This window comes from Caretta caretta, chromosome 13, assembly GCF_965140235.1.
Source record: "Caretta caretta isolate rCarCar2 chromosome 13, rCarCar1.hap1, whole genome shotgun sequence".
In the NCBI taxonomy this organism is placed as follows: domain Eukaryota; kingdom Metazoa; phylum Chordata; order Testudines; family Cheloniidae; genus Caretta; species Caretta caretta.
The window spans coordinates 3,297,044-3,310,925 of record NC_134218.1 but is presented as its reverse complement, the minus strand read 5'-3'; the positions used below and the strand labels follow the sequence as shown (position 1 = coordinate 3,310,925).

The 13,882-nt window shown below is 53.9% G+C and overlaps 1 protein-coding gene across 1 annotated transcript in view; it reads left to right on the top strand.

Annotated features, from left to right (window-relative positions):
* Nucleotides 1–13,002, top strand: part of ANGPT4 (angiopoietin 4) — a 43,515-nt gene extending 30,513 nt beyond the window's left edge. The window contains exons 4-9 of the mRNA XM_048820316.2: nucleotides 516–748; nucleotides 3,055–3,170; nucleotides 3,561–3,662; nucleotides 4,509–4,675; nucleotides 7,308–7,438; nucleotides 9,748–13,002. Coding sequence (XP_048676273.2) covers nucleotides 516–748; nucleotides 3,055–3,170; nucleotides 3,561–3,662; nucleotides 4,509–4,675; nucleotides 7,308–7,438; nucleotides 9,748–9,908 — 910 coding nt within the window. The 3' untranslated portion in view covers nucleotides 9,909–13,002. The remainder of the gene's footprint in view (nucleotides 1–515; nucleotides 749–3,054; nucleotides 3,171–3,560; nucleotides 3,663–4,508; nucleotides 4,676–7,307; nucleotides 7,439–9,747) is intronic.
* Nucleotides 13,003–13,882: the final 880 nt, after the last annotated feature.

Genomic DNA, 13,882 nt, shown 5'->3' with positions numbered 1-13,882 from the left:
CTCCTGGATGCTCTATTTTACAAATGCGACATTGGAGCTTTTGCCTGGGCTAGAGAAAGTTCAGCGGCTATTTCCATGTCCACCCAACCCATGGAGCTCGGGAGCTCTCTTTAGTAGCACAAGCTCAGTTCAGTGCTCTCTCTCGGCTGCTTTACCGTAGAAAGATTTGCATCTAGGAAGAGGGAGGCACTTGACTGAGTTAAGTGGGAGATCAGGAATGGTTTCGTGGGATGAAGAACTGTCTCCAGCTCTCAGGATAAAGCAGCCCCCCCGGTCATGCTCATGAAAGACCAGCATAGCCTCTGGGGGGGCCCGCAAACCACACAGAGAACCTCAGTAACCGCTTGAGCCAAAATCCTTTGAAGTCAGTGAAAAGCCTCCTATGAATGTCAGTGGGCTCTAGCAGCTGTCTGACTGTTAACCTTGGTGTTGTGTGGCTCGTGCGGACCCCCAGGGGGAGAAGATTCCCCCGGGCAAGCACCTCACCCTTCCTCTCTTGGCCTGTCCCTTTGCAGTATCCTAGAGACACGGGTGCTGGAGATGGAGACCAAGCACCAGGCAGAGCTGGAAGGGATCCGCACAGAGAAGGAGAAGCTGCAGCGCCTAGTCAGCCACCAGAGCCACACGATCGAGGACCTGGAGAAGTCCCTCCATGCTGCCAACGGCAACACCAGCTCACTCCAGCGGCAGCAGCTGGAGCTCCTCGAGTCAGTCCAGAGCCTGGTCCAGCTGGTCTCGCAGGGCAAAGGTGAGCTCATCCCACAGGAGAGCCCTGGGCTTGCCAGAGCTGCACAGACCTCCTGGCTTTCAGCCAGGGTGTCACTGACTGGGGAAGAGAGCACGTCCCGGATTCTGTGGGCGACTAACGCTCCTTGGAACTCCCCGCTGATAACGGCCCCATTCCCTGTCAGTAGAAGCTATAACAGAGTGCAAACTTCCCCACGCTAGCGTCCTGTGTTAGCTGGACCCCTGCCCTGTGATGTTCCTCTGACCAGCGCCCTGTTCATGCAGCAGCAGTGTGATCTTCCTCGCAGCAGTGCCCGGAGTGCCAGTAGAAATGACGGCTAGACCTCTCGATTCACATTGCTTAGCGACAGTAGGTGTTCAGAGAAGCTGGGTTAGAAAACTGGAAAATGTCCTCTCTCTGCTGCCACTGCTCCTGCCTTCCTCGGCATTCCGTCTGTCCAGCACCACCTTCTGCCTGGTCTCAGAACAATGCACGCCAGGCAGCGGCTGATGGGAAAGCCAGGGACCAAGGTTTTGGCCCATCCCATGACAGCAGGGCAAGCAAGCTGAGATGCTCAGATTTAAACCTGAATCTAGATCCCAACTTCGCCAGAGTTAGGGGCCCTCTCTAATAATTACTGCTGGTCAATCTATAGTAGGGTTACATTAGAAGTGCGGTAGATTTCAATCAATCGATCGCTAGATTAGACAGACAGACAGAAGAAACAGCTCTGAACCGTCAGGGTTTGCTTTAAATATGTCCGCAAGCGCCACAGAGCAATCCAGTGCCCAAGATTCCAAGGGTGAAAAGTTTTTGCACTAAGCCACCTTGTTCTGTGTAGTCCCTTTCCCACCCACGTTAAATCCTCAAGGTTTAGTCTGGGGATCTGTGACCCCGAGGTGGCACAGACATTGTGCTCACACAGACGTACAAAGAGACCATGAAAGAAAGAAAGATAATCAATTAGAACCCACAAACATCTAACCCAAGAAGAAAAGAGCAACAAAGATGCAGGGCCCAACCAGAGCAAATCCACAGTGCTCGGAGATACAGAGGCCCAATTCTCACTTGCACCAGGGCTCCTTTCCCTAACTCTGGCATCATGTAAGCACGCTCAATTTAAGGCCATGAACATTCCTTTTAACACGCTTGCTTTGACACTTCTTTTATCTGGTCTCCAAGAGCCTGCTCCTCCATGATGCTCAGCACCCCGGAGAGATCCTGCATACACTCAGCACCTGCTGCCCGTAGCAGGAGCTGAGGGCCCTCTGCATCTTGCAGGATCGAACCCCGAGACACTTGTAGCTCCTGCTCCCTTTGAAGTGAGTCAGTAAAACTTGAACCAATGGGCTTCAGTGTTTTGACGGAGTCACAGCCAAGAAGCTAATGCCATCATTGTAAATAAGATGGTTTTACGGGGAAAGGGCTGTTAAGATTTCATCCTATTTATTTTTGAAGCACACTGACTTTTCCTGAGATGGAGCCAGGCAATCAAACTACACTTTCTATTTTCCAGTCATTACAAGAGAAATAGCTCCATGTTATCTCGGCTCCCACGGGAGGGACGGGTGCCTAAGGCTCGAAGTGAACAGAGTCTGACTCCAGCCCTTGTCTTGGCCGAGGAGTTGGCACAGCAGAGGAACGCAGCTCAGAGTCTGCCTGCTGCAAGCACGGAGTCGGAGGCTAGGATGGCAGCATCTGCTTGTTGCTCTGATGCCTCCCAGCCAGACCCCACTGATGCATCGTAGGGCAGCAGAGGATAGCACCTTAGCTGCAATGGAACGCAGGGCGGAGGGTCTTTCTCTTGACCTTCGACCTCCCTGTGTTTAGACAGCACCTTTGAATCGTTCTTCCTGAAGCTGGTTTTCAGTTGCACCTGGCTGAGGCCTGATTCCCCCTTGTGCTGTCAAATGCCGCCAGTCGGATTTGGAAGCATCTTTCCCCTAGTGCAAATGGCTACACGGGGCGCAAGGCTATGGGGGATGAAGCCATCGGCTCCTTGTGTATTCTAACCCCTATCCTTCCCCTGTGTCGGATCTTGCCCCTTGCTTCTTTTTAAAGGTGTTTTTACTCTTGGAGCAGCTGTATGGTGACAAAGAAGGTTTGGGTTGTAACTGTGAGGGGCCCGGGAGGCTTTGAAAAGGCGATTAATAGAGACTATTGATGACAAATTATTAACATACAAATAAAAGAACCATCTGGGGTGTTCCTAGCTCCTGGGCTTGTGCTCAGGCCATGAAATAGACAGAATCCCTCTCGCTCTGTTCCTTACCCTAAGTCCCGGAGATCAGAACCCAGGTCACTGCTGCTTTTGTTTGCCTTGCCAGCTCCCCTCGCGAAGGAAGAGCAGGTGTCCCAGGACTGTGCTCAGACCCGCCGAGCCGGGTTTAACGCCAGCGGGGTTTACACCCTCCACATCGCCAACATGACGGAACCCAGGAAGGTTAGTGACAGGCTCAGGACAGGGCGCAGGCCTTGCACTGAATGGAGTTTAGCGCCCAAGAACGAGTAAGATGGGCCCTATCAAAGGCAAGTCTGCCAATCTTCCCTACCTGCTGCCATGCCGATGCACCTCAGGCCTCTCCCATGCCAGCCCTCGTGTGTCAGTAGTGGGGCTCCCCAAAGCAATGCCACTTCTTGGTCCCCACAAAGTCTGCTCAATGCATCTCAGTCCCGACTTGCAAAACACCCTGTCAATGGGAGCTGGCTCCCACCACGCCGTAGCCACAAGACCTGTGTTGACCTGACTTCTTCCCTGCACAGTACAACCTGTCTGTGCCGCTCCACCCCGGGATCCCTCCCCTGCAGCACTGGCTGTTTGCATCCTCTGCAGGTCTTCTGCGATATGGAGACAGATAGAGGCGGGTGGACCGTGATACAGCGCCGAGCCAACGGCAGCATGAATTTCCAGAGGAAGTGGAAAGAATACAAACAGGTCTGACCTCATTCCTGCCTCCTCCCCCCAGACTTGTTCAATAACTGACCCACGGACAACCCTGGGGGCAGAGGGTGGGTTGTGCAGAGACGGGACACTTGTACGTCAGGCATGCACTGGGTGGAACTAAAGAGCTCCCTTCCACTTAGGCAAGAAAAGACCCAGTGGGAAGAAAACCTAACAGGGTACCCAATTAGGCAATGCAATACACTCCCGGGAAAGCAGCCTCACCACTGAGCACATGCACAAGGAGAGGACACAAGACAGTAGCTGAGACTGATGTTGCAGGGCATAGTTCTGCAGACGGCAGGGGGAAAAGCTCCATGACCCATGTCAGGTCTCATGGATCTGCCGTCTAGAATCCACAGAGCTATAACAGGAAAGGACCACAGACCTCGGGGGGTTGGGAGGGGGTGTTGGAGATAAGACTCCCAGGGCCAGACAGAGAAGAGCTGGTGGGCAGAGGTGAATGAAAATTGCTGGCTGCCAGGGTAACAGGAGAGAGAAGACTCCGGCTCTAGACAGGATGACAGAGATGAATTTTGCAAACATGTCAACGTTTTCCCATTTCCCCCCTGAATTCGGAAATTTCATCAAAACGTTGAAATTTGAAACATTTCTCCCAGCTCCATCCTGGATTAGCAGGGGTAGATAAACAGGCTAGCTACCCCCATGCAGCCCTGTGACTTCACTGGGGATGCAGGGCTGTAACCAAGGGCAGAATTTGCTCCGGTATTTCTAAAGCTGATGGAGTTTTGCCACCTCCCTTTGCTGACCATAACGGACATTGCATAGCCCAGGGACACAGTCTAAATCCTCCCCACCGTTGGCTCTCCTCCTCCACAGGGCTTTGGAGACCCTGCCGGGGAGTACTGGCTGGGGAACGAAGCTGTGCATCTCCTGACAAGCCAGGCTTCCTACTCGCTGAGAGTGGAGCTCCTGGACTGGGAAGGAAACCAGGCCTACGCCCATTATGAGACATTCCAGCTGGGCAGCGAGCGTCATCTTTACAGGTGGGATATAGACTGACCAGTGAAATGCTCCCTTGGGTCTTTCTTCAAACCCCACTTAGACAAGGAAACTCCCCCAGTGCCATGCAGGGATCGATGTGAATCCTACTGAAGCCAAAATCACAGCACCAGCTGGTGGGCCCCCAACGTTTGTGGAAGAGGCCGAGCTAGACAGCGCAGCTGGGGAAGGAACCAGTACATTGGGAGCGATGTTTCTAGGGTTTTGCATTTCACCCTCTTTACCAAGCTGTTCATCTCAGCAGCCTCTGAATCACAGTGGCCTGCAGAATGAAATTTTGTGCGTTCCTGGTATTTTGTCAATTTGTGGCAATTTTGCAGTGATTTTTCAGTGTGAACTTTGTGGTCAGAAGTGTTGCTTCATTGTCCTTTTTTCTCCTCTTGGAAGCCAAAATAAATTTTCTGGAAGGAAAAAAAATGCATAAAATTGCATTAGGAAAAAGGATTTCTTTTTCTTGCTTTTTTGCACACACCGAGGCCTGAGCTGGGTGTGCACTTAGTTGCACATGTACTTTTCCAGGTGTAATTGTGGCCACAACTTGCACAGCTGGGTTTTAGAGTTAAATCCTGCAAGGTGCTGAGCACTCCTGTGAGGTGCTGAGTACCTAAAACTCCCACGGGCTTCAACGGAGGTCAAAGTGCTCGGAGCCCCTCACAGGATCAAGCAATAAGCTACTGTTTGCATAAGCAGCATTTCAGATTTGTGCACGCAGCTGTTGCAACTGCGCTCACAAAAAAGAACAAATGATTGTGCAAAACTAAGAGGCCTCACTGCAAAAAAATCTAACGAAAGCAAGAAATCAAGCTCCACTACTCTGAAATACAACTGACGTATCCAGCTGCTGTATCCGGAACCATTATCAAGTCATGAAACAATGGCAACCTTTAAAGCTCAGCTTATAAATCAATACAGTGCTGAGGCTTTGTGGGTTTTCACTGAAGCGTTGTGGGAAAAGCGAAGTGAGAAAGAGAGCAGGTGCCCTTTGAAGGTCCTGGTGGGGAGCTGACCAACTCTGGGAGACTCATTCTTCCCTCCCTGTCTAGGGGAAACTGAGGACAAGCCCCTGGCTGCCTCTCTCCAAACCCCCTATTATGAAAATGGCCCCAGCAGAACAGTAAAGTTTCAGTAAGTCTGAAGATGAGACACAAATCCAGCTAGCCCAGACCCTGCTGAAGAGGGCCTCCTGGTCTATGGTTTGGTTCTGGGGATCCCTGCTTCAGAGCTGAGCCCTGACTGGATCCTAACCTCCCTCAAAATTTGACCTTACCTAGTGTAACTGCAGCTCATACTCCTAGTCAGGTAGCTAAGCCTTTAATTGTCCCAGTAATATCCAGCTGCAAGGAGGGATAGGGTGGCCCCAGGCTATGCAGCTCTGGCCATGGGTGGTTCCATCGGGGTACACAGGTCACAGCTCAGGCACTTTCCAAACACAATCGACTAAAGACACAGAACGGGGGGAGGGGACCAGTTTGGGGGGATTGTATGTGCCCATTAGCTCTCTTCCTCTGTAACGGACGCTGTCTCCACTTCTGCAACCCTTCAGCAGCCGAGGATAATCGCCTGAGCTTGCCCGTTAGAACAGCGAAGCTTGGCGATGCTAGAACGCCGGTCACCAGAGGGGTCAAAGGCCGGGGGGCAAGGCAGCTGAGCGATGCAGAATGCAGAGGGATTGCTTTGCCCACCGTCAAACCCCATCCCAGAAACCCTGCGCTGCAGGTTAGGACCGGGAGCGAAGACGACTATGCCTAAATTCCAAGGCCAGAAGGGGACACTGTGATCATCTCCTCTGCCCTCCTGCATAACACAGGCCAGGCACCATCCCCACAATCGCTCCCAGAGCAGAGCTTGCAGAAACACATCCCAGCTGCCAGGGACAGAGAATCCACCACCCCCCTTGGTCAAGTGCTCCAACGGTTCATTAACATCACAGGTAAAAACTAGCCAGCTGAAGCTGCAGGAGCAGGGAGTCACAAGGCAGAGCACAGTAATCTCGGCTGAAAGTCAGCCAGGAGACCAGTATTAAAAGCACCATTAAAAGTATCACAGTATCTTCAGGCCTCAGTCCTGCCAGGCGCCCTGCTCTCTGGCCCTGCCCCAGCAAGACACTAACATACACGCTTCACTTTAAAAAGCGTGTGGTCTCGTTGGAGCCGCTCCTGTGCTTCAGTGTTTGGCTGGACTGGGGCCAGAGCACCTTGCGGACTCATGGGACTCTGTGTAGGACAGAAGGGCCACAAGTGGGGAGGCCCTCTCGGTGCCAGCCCAGGCGAGTGCGGGGAACCAAGTCGTCAGCGCTGCTGCAGACAGCACCCCGGCCTTCCAGCCAGCTTAGCTCCTGAGCTCTGGCAGCACCACCCGATCTGGCGGCCGGCTGGAGCCTGCGAGGGTTTAGAACATTTGGATCGCTCGGCACTGCTGATAAACTCTGGGATGGGATTGCTCCCTTATCTGCCTCTGCTCGTTGTTATCTGCAAGGACACAGGGGAACGTTTTCTTAAATAAACCCCAGGAAACGCTGACAGGAGTTTGAAAAGTAATTCTTGTGCTCTGCCTCATTTTCTCCTCCTCTCCTCTTTCTGCCCCCTGTCTCGCCCTCTCTCTGCTTTGGTCCTCCAGGATCTCCCTGAAGGGCTACAGCGGCACCGCTGGGCAGCAGAGTGGGATGGTCCTCCAGGGAACCAACTTCAGCACCCGCGACTCGGATAACGACAACTGCCTCTGCAAGTGCGCCCAGATGCTTTCGGGAGGTGGGTGCAGCGGGCCCTCGGTGCAGGGGGGCCTGGGACCAGCCTTCCCCATGTGCCCTGTTTGCTGTGGTGGACAGATGGGGGCAGGGTATGGAGCAACTGAGGCTGAATTCTTGGGAATGCTCCGTTCTCAGTGAATCTCATTGTCTAGTGTTCTCAGAAATACACCACAGTGATGAGGAAGGGAGGGATGTAGACAGACAGACGGACGTCTGAGCGAGAGCTCTCCCTTGTCTCTCTTCACCCAGTTTTCCTAGACATGCACAGAGCCCAAGAGTCTGATCGCCTGCCGCAGCCAAGGGTCGGATGTTGTCACACTCTGTTCTAGTCAGGTTCTTACGCTGGGCCCCTCTCCATAGTATCTGAGAACCTTCCAGAGGTGGTTTAAGAGACATGACTAGTGTCTGCCTCGTGCCCATCTCTCTCCCCTCCCAGCAGGGGACCCCAGCTTTGGGCTTGTGCTTTCTACGGGCAGTCGAAGGCTGTAGTTGTTTGCATTCCCCACCTGGCTTTATGCAGGGCTGCCAAGTCACCCACATTTGGAGAGGGACACCCACAAACTCCCTGTCACCCAACTAACCTCCAAAATGCTGCCATCCACCCCGGGTGCCAGGGCAGCCCTGTCCCAAGATGGCTTTCAGGAGCAGAAATGGCAAGGAAGCAGAGGGGAGAGAAATAAGAGGGGAAAGATCAGAACGGGGAGAGACCAGGACAGAAGGCTGGTGAGCAAGGAGGGCATGCCAAGACAGGGAGACAGGAAGAGCATCCTTCTGTCCCACCAGGTCCCCCCCTGCACCCCCATACAACCAGCTCTCCCCCACGTTGCAGCGGCAAATACCTGTGGCCTTGGGCCAGCAGATCTATATCAGACACATGCCCAGGCCTTGCTGCAACAGTGGGACTAGGAATAACGAGAGAGAGAGAGAGAGGCTCAATGCTTCTGGCCAACTGGCAACTCTTCAAGCAAAGGAGTGCCGGACTCAAGGCAGCCGTCTGTGCCGGGATGGGGAGGGGATCCCGGATCAGGGGATTAGCTCGGATCGTTTCAGCCAGGGGTTCGATTACCCGGATCCGACTTAGTTTGTCTGGGGTTATTACTAAAGCCAGGAGCAGAGCTGGGGCCCTTGAAATGAGCCCAAGGAATTGGTTTGGATGGATATGTACGTGCCTGTCCAATGGTGGAGCCTGGAATCCCCACCAGGCGGGGCGCGGAAAATCCACACGTTTCAGAATGGTCTCCATGGCCCAGATCCTGAGCTGGTGTAAATCAGCAGAGCCCCATTGGCTGCATTAGACTTACAGCAGCGGAGGATCTGGCCCTTTGTCTCCTGCTCCTCTCTCGGGCGGGCCCTGAATTCTCTGTTGACGATGGAGATGGGCCAGAACCTGGACCTCCTGCTCCAACCAGACTTGCCCTGGCACAGCAACAGCACAATAAGAGCCCATGTCTGAACAATCTCAAAGCCAGAATAATCCCACCAGGATCATAATGTCCTGGTGCCGGGCGGTTCTCTGAAGGTCATTCCCCTTATGATGCAAGAACACGCATAATCACAGCCATGAGGCATAATCTTCCCGGGCCAGGAAAAATGTACTGATTACTACACCCTTGAACTGCTGGAACATGGTCCAGGATCCCCCAAGGGTTGGCATCCACAGGGCGAGGTTATCCACACTTTGCCAGTGATAGGATACTGGCTGGGACAACCCTGTCCTTTCAGTGCTAAGACTTTCTTTTTGTACAGGAGCTCCTGATACCTGGGGTTCTCACATTTGCATTGCTCCTGTCCCTGTGTGTGTACAGCACCCAAGCCCAGGGGTTGCGATCTCAGCCGCGGCCTGTAATTCACACAGGGCTTCACCCTGCTCCACTGAAGCCAGCGGGAGCAGGGTCGAGTTGCCAGTCACCCGATTCGAGGAACGGCAAAGCTGGCTTTAGTGCAGGCAGGAGAACTCAGGGCTGGGTTTCTTTTTTTTCCACTTTCTTATGGTTTGATTTTTGAAAAACTCTTTCCAATGTCAAGAAACATTTTTTTTCCTAAAATCACCCGGTTCTTTTTGACTAATTTAATTGGAAAAGTCTCCATGGTTGTGTATTCTAACCAGGCGGAAGCCTGTGCCTTTTGTTTTACACTATTCATGCCTCGCGTCTAGGCCTACTGGGGTAATGACAGCCAGGCTTGCTCCCAAGAACAAGCCTTTGGCTAGAACCAAACTGAACTCAGAGCCCAGAAGTTTCATGCTCTGTCTGAAGTCCAAACTCGGTCTGGCGAGTTCTCTAACCTTTCCCTTCTATGTCCCCCACTCAGGTTGGTGGTTTGACGCCTGTGGTCTGTCGAACCTGAACGGCATCTATTATCCTGCCAAGCACAATGTCCGGAAGCTCAACGGGATCAGATGGCACTATTTCCAGGGGCCCAGCTATTCTCTAAAAGGCACACGCATGATGATAAGACCTTCAGACTTCTAGCGCCCCAGAGCAGGGTGGGGCAGAGGGCAAGCCAGGCTCCAGGCCTCCGAACTGGCAGGCAACAATCCATCATGGAACTGGTAGGACCATTAGACCAGCAACAGATGGCAAAGGAACAGGGACACATCCTAGCAGGAGCAGGGTCTTGTAACCCAGTGCCTGGGGCTACAGCGCAAGGGAAAGGAGGAAGACCTGGAGCTAAGCGGAGAGATGACTCTGGGCCTGGACTCTTGGGCCTCCAAGGAGGAGGAGAAGAAAGAAAAATCAGAAAAAAAATCTAAAAACTAAACCGTCCCATTGGTGTGAATTACGAGTATTGGGCTTCTGTTTCGGACCAGTTTGATTCTTTTCTATGTTGTATCATCTTCAGGGAAATCATCCAGACCACAAAGGGAGCCTGCTGCACCCAGGGCCAGTGGCTGAGAAAGACCTTCCGAGCAGCAGCTAGGAATAGTGTGGCGCATACAGAGTTTTTGCGGTGGGGTCTGGTTTTAATTGGTTTTAGCGTGTTTCCAGGAAACACTCCACCCTTTTCCTTCCTTGTTTTCCCCTGCTTCTGAACTGACACATGGCCACCCGGCTCCTGAAGGCACGCTCCTGTCTGCAGAAGCTGGCTGACGAGGAGAGAGCAGGCTGGTGAGATAGCCCTGTGAGCATCTGGATAGTAGGAAACACTATTTCACTAGGAGGGTGGTGAAGCACTGGAATGGGTTCTCTAGGAAGGTGGTGGAATCTCCATCTTTAGAGGTTTTTAAGGCTCGGCTTGACACAGCCCTGGCTGGGATGATTTAGTTGGTGTTGGTCCTGCTTTGAGGAGGGGGTTGGACTAGATGACCTCCTGAGGTCTCTTCCAACCCTAATACTCTATGATATGGATCAGGCCAGCTGGAGAGGCAAGATGGACTTGCCTTTGGGCTCTCACTTGTGTTTTTCCCCAAAGGGGACCTGCCAAGCCAGCTCCTGACCCAAATGCAAAGCCCGTCTGCGCAAGAAGAGCATGAGCCAGGCCTTGCGCAGGGAACGTGGTGCACAGAGGAGGACGCCCACGTGGATGGAATGAACGTCAGCTTATGAGCTCAGTAATGTACGTTGAGAGGGCATAGTCTAGAAAGACCAGCCTCCACATTCAACACACGCGCACACACACACACGCCCCACTCCCTTGTGTGCTGGGCTACTGCCTGAGAGCGAGTGGAGGCTAAGCCTGGGGTGGCTAAGGGTTAGCGCTGGGCGTTTCTGACATCTGAAGTCCCCAGTGTACCAGCTCCCTAATTTGCACGTGCAGAAGATATGGGGGGGGAGGGGCGTGGGAGGGCAGAGAATGGGCCTGGCTGGGGAGACGTGGTGTCTCGGAGTCCACTAGCGATGCTCTGGAACTGCTCCCTACGAAGCCAGGCAGGACTCTGGGGAAGTCTCCTTTCTGTGAGCAGCCTGTCTGCAGGACACACAGCTCACACAGCTTCCACCTTCCTGGGTCTGACCTCGGAGCCTTCAGCCTCCTCTGCCCCTCCATGCGCTTCCCTTAGCGAGTTCACCCAGGCAGGGTCCTGGGGGAGCCAGAGGGTCCTGCCCCGCAACTTCGCAGTCAGACGTGACTCTCAGCCAGCCAGTAAAACTGAAGGTTTATTAGACGACAGGGACATGGTCTAAAACAGAGCTTGCAGGTGCAGAGAACAGGACCCCTCAGCTGGGTCCATTTTGGGGGCCAGTGAGCCAGACAACCACGTCTGCCCTTCACTCCATGTCCCCAGTCAGCCCCAAACTGAAACTCTCTCCAGCCCCATCTCCTCTGGGCTTTGTCCCTTTCCCGGGCCAGGAAGTCACCTGATTCCTTTGTTCTCCAACCCTTTAGCTCTCACCTTGCAGGGGGGAAGGGCCAGGCCATCAGTTGCCAGGAAACAGGGTGTCGGCCATTCTCTGTATCCAGACCCCTGCACACACCTGCCCTCTAGGGCTCTGCAACGATCATACACCCTTACCCCACCCCCTAGATACTTAAGAACTGCACAGGGGAAACTGAGGCACCCCTACACTATTCAGAGAAAACATTAAGAACAGTCCCGCTTTGTCACACGTGGTAAGTGCAGTCGTCCCATGCTAACAAAACACATAGCTCCGTGCTCGCCTCTTAGGGTATGTCCACACTGCAGCTGCTTCCCAGCTCGGCTAGACAGACCTGCGCTAGCTTGGCGTGCACTAGTGCACTAACAATGGCAGCGTAGCTGGGGTGGGCCCCCAGGCACGTACCCTGGGGGTCCAGCGGGTTTGTACCCAGGCAGCTAGCCTGAGCTGCCGCCCATGCTGCCCCCGGCTACACTGCCACCTCGAGCGAAGGGAGCACGGTGTGTGTCCACCCGAGCTGGGCAGCACATTCCTAGTTGCAGTGCAGAGGGACACTTTGCCCCGGCGCCAGCTAAAGGCAGGAATAACTCGGCAGCTTGCAGCAGCACCCAATGAATGCAGGACCCACGGCTCTGCCTCTTCTGCTCAGCACTTCTGAGCCTGTGCTAACCCGGGCCCTGCTGTGCACGACCCATCGCGTACCCTGGGCCAGGATCACACCCGCCGCTTGCCGCAGTCTGTCATCACCGTGACCTCACGGCGCATCACCGCAGGCTCAGCCTGGCGCCTTCACACTCCGTCGTGCATGCAGATGCATCCATACCGCTGCCTTGCAATCATTAATGCAGCCCCAGGCAGTCCCATAGCACGCCGCACCGCTCGGCCCCACTGCGTGGGGAGATGCTGTGGGGTGCCCAGCTATCCTCGGACTGCCAGGCTAGGAGCTCGGAGACGGTCATCGCCTGGAACCAGCTGGGACAGTCCCGGGTGGCTGTTGCAGGGCAGCACTGCAATTGCTTCCTTAGAAGACCCTGTTGCCATGTGCTGATAAACCCCCCCCTTAGCCCAGCCAGCTTTATGGCAGCACATCCATTGTCTCACCATCCTAGGGTGGTTTCAGATCTGCCCCTTCCTCCGGGCCTGTTGCATTCTTGTTACAACACACAGCGAGTGACAGCCCACTCAGGCCTCTGCGGGGGATTCACCAAGAGGCTCCACCTCTTATAAACGGCTTTCCGAATGCTGCAAAACATGCATGGCCTCCTTGTGCCTCCTTTGAAATGTTCTGGTTTTTCATCAGAACAAAGTTGGTTGCAATTCAGTTTGAGTGGAGTGTGTTATTATGAATCTGGATTGCCTAGGACCCTCTTGTGCCAGGTGCTGTGTAGACACAACAAAATTCTGGCCCCTATCCCAAGGAGCTTACCCTCGAAGGATAAGACAAGAGACAACAGATGGATACAGACGATTGGGGAAGGCCAAAGAAACAACGGGGCAGCGCTGGTCGGCGTGACAGGCGGTGTCCAGTTTTTACAAGCGCCATGGAAGAAGCAGGTTTTAGGGAGTGATTCGAAGGTGGACGATGAGGTAGCTTTGTTGGTAGTTATGAGAGCTCCTCCTCGGCCAGGGGGCAGCATCGGAGAAAGCACCGGGGGGTTTCTTTGAAGATGTACCGCTGGAGGGTGGTGGCGTGGGCCGCTCGGTGGAGCTGCCATCTCAGTGGTGTGTGAGAGAGGCCAGGTGGGCAAGGCAGGACTGAGAAAGGCCTTGAAAGTGAAGCCAAGTAGTTTGTGTCTGATGTGCTAGAGAAGGGGAGCCCACGGAGGGGGACGGCATGGGCGAAAGGAAGGGCTAGGAAAGAGACCCTTGCCACAGAGTTCAGACTGGTGTGAGCGGTTAAGGTGGGATCTGTCCAGATCAGAGAGGGTGACGTTGCAGTGACTGACGGGTAAGATGCCGAGAACCTGGGCGAGGGTTTAAGCTGTATGGATGGCTAGGCAAGGCCATACCCTAGAAAGAATCAGGAAGAAAGAATCTGCGGAAAGAATCAGGAAGCCTCCTGTGAGGATCTAGAGAGAGCCCAGAGTCAGTGACGATGAAACCCTGGTTACGGGCCTGAGTGATGGGGAGAA